The 6,683-nt window shown below is 47.3% G+C and overlaps 1 protein-coding gene across 1 annotated transcript; it reads right to left on the bottom strand.

The window, feature by feature from the left end:
* Positions 1–4,324: 4,324 nt before the first annotated feature.
* On the bottom strand, positions 4,325–6,325 carry LOC123090848 (zinc finger protein CONSTANS-LIKE 16). Its single transcript, XM_044512201.1, has 2 exons — positions 5,243–6,325; positions 4,325–5,135 (listed from the first exon to the last, which is right to left on the bottom strand). Exons 1-2 carry the CDS (start codon positions 6,203–6,205, stop codon positions 4,863–4,865), a joined length of 1,236 nt encoding a protein of 411 aa, XP_044368136.1. The 5' UTR covers positions 6,206–6,325; the 3' UTR covers positions 4,325–4,862.
* Between the last annotated feature and the right edge of the window lie 358 nt (positions 6,326–6,683).

Below are 6,683 nucleotides of genomic sequence, written 5' to 3'. Positions count from 1 at the left end.
CAGTCCAAGATGGGCACATTTAAATACCTTAGAGATCGAGTCCGGGAGAAAGTCAAGGGATGGATGGAGAAACTCTTATCCTCTGTTGGTAAAGAGATATTGATCAAGGCCGTTGTCCAAGCTCTGCCAGTGTTTTCCATGGCTTGTTTCAGGTTAACCCAAGGTCTCCGTGAGAACATCACATCCATCATCCGCCAATTCTGGTGGGGAAGTAAAGTGGGAAAATGGAAGCCGAGTTGGATTGCATGGGATATCATGGTGAGACGAAAGCATCTTGGGGGTCTTGGCTTCCGTGACATGGAGATCTTCAATTTAGCTTTACTAGCAAGACAGGCTGGAGAGTGCTGAGCGAACCAAAATTTCGTTTGTGCTTTGACATAAATATCGCACCTGTGTCTTATTTGATGTACCTACATCTCATCCAGAGATGCCATTAAGAATATATATTGCCTTTCTCGCGTTCATTTTTGGTGGCTCTGTTATCCTAGTTTTAGGGGCATAACCACTTTCGTTGCTGGGCTTTCTCTCGCTCTCTTCGTTAAAGGGAATATGATGGTCGTTCTTTTCTCCTCCATATCAGTAGTGTGTGCTATACTGATATAACCATGGGAATCGTACAAGTCTACATCATGGAAGTGAATGCGTGGTAACATGATCTTTTTTTTTTGAAAAACAACACCTCTATTAATTAGAAACAATGGTTACATTGTCTATAAGAAAAGGTACAATATTTTCATAGGCTTTTCGAACCAATCCCTTGTCATGGAACATTTCACGAACCTAGCAAGTTCATGAGCGAAAGTCCTATTCTGATCTCGAGCTCAAATGCACCACAAGAAAATAAAAAATATATAGAAAAAATTCTAAAAAAATGATGATAAAATTTTAAAAATGTTTTGTATGTTTAACAAATTTCAGCATGAAATGACATTCGTGGAAGTTGTGGCAAACAAAAAGTACTCCAAAATGTTTTCAAAACTAGCATGTTTGGAGCATCGCTTTTTTCATGACTTCCTCGAATGTGCTTTCGTGTTTGAAATTTTGCAAGCATACAAATTTTTTGTCAAAATTTACCACAAAATAATTTCAGAATATTTTGAATTATTTTACTTTTCTTTTACTATTCATCAGGGTGCATTTGAGCTCGGGAGCAGATACTTCACGTCCATTCATGAGCTACTTTATTCGCTTCCCTATTACAACGTTCAAAACTAGTAAGAGAAAAATCACCTGCCATAAAACAACAATCATCAAAAACTGCCGTCGCCACTCCTGCAGAATGTCCTCTGTTCTTCATCGTGTCAATAACTTCCATGTTATCAGAGTTAATCATGAGACGATTGCAGCCTGCCTTTTGTGCCATAATAAGTCAAACCTAAGCGCCAACGCTTCCGCTGTCAGAACATCAGCACACCAATCAATCTTCCAATTTCCTTCAACAATGAATTTTCCTTTGTTATCCCTGATTACATCACCGATTGTGCCCCTAAGCAAATCATGAGCATCCACATTCAGCTTAACAAACCCCTTAGGAGGTCTGCTCCATCCTCCATTTCTCCTAGTAGTATTAGGGGAGTGGGCAGTTACATAGTTTGCTGTTATAACTTGAATCCCCATCGAGGTTTCGTACGCCCCTCTTGAAACTCACCCTCATGAACCAACTTACATCTATCACATCATAAATGCCAAGAAGTTATAGCGATCAATTCACGCGCATTAAGGCCCAAAATAGATAGTTCTTGCTGTGACATGAGTAGTAATTCAAGTACTGCCTCTCCCGCATGATCAATAGCACAAGCTTTCTTAATCGCCTTGTACATCCCCAACTTATCCCACACTTTTTTTGCCTTCCGACACAAAAACAACATGTTTTATATCCTTTGGCCCATTCGAGCATGATGGGCAAATGGGCAAAACTTTCATGTGTCCATTGGCAAGCATAACACGACATGCGAGGATTTGTACACCAAATAAATATTTTTACCTTTGCTGGACAAGCTAATTTCCAGATCTTACCCCAAATAGGATTGACCTTGCTTCTACCCATACCATTTGTGTATTGCAATTTCCTCCCGTGTTGTTGTTTCCATTCCTTCGAATAAGCTGATCGAGCAGTGAATAAACCATTTTTTTGTATTCAAGCAATGAAATCCGGCATATTATGCATAGGGAGGGGAATCACAAGGACTCGTTGAGCATCAATTGGCCACAACGTTTGTCTCATCAAATCTTCATCTCAAAAATTCATGACGGGATCAATAGGATCATAATAAACCTTTGGCAGAAGGTGCCCTCGTCTAGGAGTAATAATTTTCCTATTTGCACAATTCGGGACCTAAGCATTTCGCCAAATATCAATAGTTTGTCCATTTCTAACTCACCATATATAACCATTTCTGAGAGAGTTGACTCGCACCATAATGTTTGCCACGTGAAAGAGGAGCCCTTTCTTAAACTTGCGTTCATCAAAGCACCCTCAGGGAAATACTTGGCTCTCAAGATTTCTGCACCTAAGGAATCAGGATTATCCAAACGACGTCAAGCTTGTTTAGCTAACAATGCCAGATTAAAACAATTTATATCTCTAAAGCCCATATATCCTTGGTCTTTTGGAACACACATCTTTCACCACGCCATCCAATGCATCCTTTTTTGATTGTCCTCGTCACCCCACCAAAATTGCGACATCGCATCAATGATTCCTTTGCAAATTTTTGTAGGAACTTTAAAGACAAAAATGGCATAGGTGGGAATAGCTTGTACAACAGGTTTGAGCAAAATTTCCCTCCCTCAGGAGATAATACTTTTTCTTTCCATGCACTATTTTTCATAATAATTTATCAACCAGGAAAATAAAACAACCACTTTTGTCCATACCCACATTGGCAGGCAAACCCAAATATTTATCATTGAGTGCTTCAGTGAGAATATTCAAAATAGTACAAATTTGCGCCTTGTCTTCCACGTTTGCATTGGGGCTAAAAATATGTTAGATTTTTTGACACTTACCATTTGCCCAGAGGCGGCACAATAAGAATCCATAACTAAGCTCAAAGCCTCCACATTCATGGTGTTGGCTCGCATAAGGATCAAAGAGTCATCGGCAAAGATCAGATTGGAAATTGAAGGGGCGTCTCGGCTAACCTTAATACCGGAAATATCACCCTTCTCCGTGTTAGCTAAGAGGGAGGTCAAGCCCTCCGTACATAACAAGAACAAGTAGGGATAGAGAGGACCCCCCCTGCCTCAATCCTCTAGTAGGTTTAAAACTCTCAGTCTCTTCAACATTAAAACGAACTCGGTACTCCACAGAGGTACACAAATCCACCCAATTTTCTTCGAATCTCAGTTTCAACAAATTTTCCTTCAAAAAGCACCATTCCACTCGGCCATATGCTTTGTGCATGTCCAGTTTGATAGCACACAAGCCTTCTTTACCCGCCCTTTTCTTCTTTATTGTGTGGGAACACTCATTTGCCACTAAAATATTTTCTGTAATCATTCTTCTAGGCACAAAAGCACTCTGAGTTGGGCTGATGATATCTGATAGAATTATCTTCAAGCGAGCATCAACCATTTTTGAAATAACCTATACACCACATCGCAGAAGTTGATTGGTAACATGATCTGAATTTACTTGTTGAAGCAAAGGTTAGGATTTTAATTCATTAGAAATTTTCTTATGGATACCCCTATGACCATGTACTTGTTGAAGCAAAGGGTTAGGATTTTAATTCATTAGAATTTTTCTTATGGATACCCCTATGACCATATGAATCAGGTTGTATAAATAGACATCCTACTGGATAACTCAAACCGGAGGAATTTTGAAAGAATTGTAACACGAGATTGGTTGCATGAACCTCATCTCTCTTCAAATTTCCGTGAATTTCAAAGAGACGATCCAAAGAGCTGGTTTAGCAGTTTTCGATGCATTGTCACAGCAAAATAAATATGTGGAGATTATAAATTACGCTGAGGATTTCCGACAAATATGTGAAGTACATCCTACGCAATCCCATTCCGATTACGGTTGTGTTTACCATTATTGAACCAAAGCCTAAGGAACAGAGGCCACCCTAATCATTACTTTTCCTGTTTCTATGATCGGAAATCCTATAAACCGAATGAGCCCTTAGAAATTGTTTGAATCCAAGAGGCGTTAAGATATGTGAGTGGCATGCTCTTCAGTCTATAGCTACTAGATGCAAAGCTAGCGAAAAATTTCATATATATCTACATACAAAGTGTCAAGACGTTTAGATCCAAATAATGGTACAAGCCTTCGATCGAGGAAAAAAAAGTCATGCAACCTTTACACCAGTAGAAAACACCATATATATATGTAGACTTGTAAATAAGCACATTGTGATTGTGATTCATAGATTGTGCCCTGGTTCGAGGCTACCCAACACATCAGGAATGGAAGGCTTGAAGGCATGCATTGACATACACGAACTAGGCTTGATCTTCCTCTCTACCATTCTCAGTTACAAGCCCTTACCCTAACTCTATCGTACCATGAATGTATCTCCTACGTTTTGAGATCAACATCTACAGTACAACCGTTGTAATCAGTACACATTCCTTACAAAAACGACGAAAGTAACAACAACAACCCTAAACCATTGAGCGTATATACAAAGACTTGTGGTACATAGCTACTATACTTTGCACATGAAATTCTACAAGTGTATATTCAGTCGTACGTACGTGGTGAGGTTTCTGCTCAAAACTAGCAAGAAAAAACGAGAGCTACGTAGGTGAAGTAGTATTTTATTAGCGGATTATCGTTCGAGCATGCACAGGCATGCATGCATGCATGCATCTGCATCCACGGACGAACGGTCGAGCGCTTGCTTTCAAAAACGGAAGCGCCCGTGCGCGCCGCCGTGGCCGTGGCCCGCGAGCACCATCGGCGGCCGCGGCGGCAGCGGTGGCAGCGCGGTGCGCTTCACGAACCGGCCCTTCATCCGCGGCCGCTTCTCGGCGTTGAGCTTGCGCACCTCGTACCGGATCTTCTTGGCGAACAGCCGCGTCCGCCGCTTCTCCCGGTACCGCGACACCCGCGCCTCCCGCTCGCCGCCGGTCACCGCCGTCACCGCTGCGCCGAGCCCGAACCCCCGGCTCCCCGCCTGTCCATGCCAAGCAACAGATCGAGCTTGATTAGACGACAAGTTTATGTGTACAGAAGTGAAATAAGTGCATAGATCACATGTTAGGAGCAAGGACAAGTGCTTACCGGTAACTCCAGCCAGGAATCATCACTGGGGTCGATGTGGGGGCGCTCGCCGTAGAACCACGGCGAGCCGCCGTCATGGGCCCAGGAGTCGATGACCCTCTCGTAGTCGAGCTTAAGTATCATCCCCGAGTCCGACCGCTTCCTTTTCCTGTCCTCTAACGACTCTTGCTCCGGCGCCGGCGCCGCGGTGCTCTGATCATCGAAGTCCGCCATGTCGAAGTCAAGGTTCAGCTGGGGCTTCTCTTCGTCCAAGAACCGCAGGTCGTCGAACCCCTCTTCTACTCCTCCCATGAGCAGGCTCTCCATGTCCGCGGCGAAGCTGGCGAGCTCCATGTCCGGCACGACGTCGAAACCGGTGAACCCGTCTGCCGCCCCGGCCACGCCCGAGGCGTACTCCGACGACGGCTGCTTGGCAAGCGACGAGAAGCAGCAGACGGCGGGCTTCTGCTCGAGAGGCTCCCGGAACTCGTCGACCGGCATGGGGTTGTAGAGCTCGGCGAGCATGGGGTCGAACACCGGGACGCGGTACAGGAGATCCTCGTCGTCGACCTCCACGCCGTGGACGTCGTCGTTGTCACCCACGATGCCGGAGCCGGAGTCCTCCGCCTCGAGATCGGGGACCGCCGAGGCAGCCGCGGCCTTCGCGGCGGCGGGCGCGCCGTGCTTGCCCACCGTCCCGGGCTTGGACCGCGGCGTGCGCGGCCGGCGCTTGAGCCCGTGCAGCCACGCGGGCTCGTCGGGGTCGGCGTGCTGGAGGGAGGAGGTGGCCGCCGGCGAGGACGAGGAGGGGAGGCGCACCCGGTGGTGGCGCCGCGCGAGCGGGTTGGCCGAGTGGACGGAGGCGTCGCACGCCTGGCACAGGTAGGCGTCGTCCGCGGCGCAGTGCCACCGCGCCCGCCGCCGCATGCAGCCGTCGCAGGCGCGGGCCGCGCGCGCTCCGATCGCCGCGCCGGCGCTCGCCATCGATCTCGTCAGGTCAGACACGAGCGACCGAGCTAGCTACGCACCCTCGCGCCTGCCCCGCTGACACTAGCTCAGTAGAGTTAAGCGAGCGCTTAACCCAGAGCAGTGTGGGGTGAGAGGTCGGAGCCCTTTTCCTCTATTAAACCGCGAGCCCGGACGGCGACCCCTGGCCCACGCTGCAGCGCCCGTGGGTTCGTGTGTGGGTGATTCGGGTAAAAGGGCGGGCCGGTGGGCCTGGCAGGGCCTTTTCGACGACGTGGCCCGACGGGAGTGGGCTGGAGGGGAGGGGCGGGACCCAGGGAGGTGGTTATCTCGAAGCTGATTGGCTGGCGGGCGCGCGGAATCCGGAGAGGATGAATTCTATTGGGCGAGCTGTCACGCCGTTTGGATTTCCGGCGGGCCCCGTGGGGGATGGGCGACGACCATGGGGCTGCAGCTTGTGATGGTGCTGATCGCTGGTGACTCATCATCAACCCGC

The sequence above is a fragment of the Triticum aestivum genome, chromosome 4B (genome assembly GCF_018294505.1).
Source record: "Triticum aestivum cultivar Chinese Spring chromosome 4B, IWGSC CS RefSeq v2.1, whole genome shotgun sequence".
NCBI lineage: Eukaryota > Viridiplantae > Streptophyta > Magnoliopsida > Poales > Poaceae > Triticum > Triticum aestivum.
The sequence above is the reverse complement of the archived record's forward strand: the minus strand, read 5'-3'. Positions and strand labels throughout refer to the sequence as shown.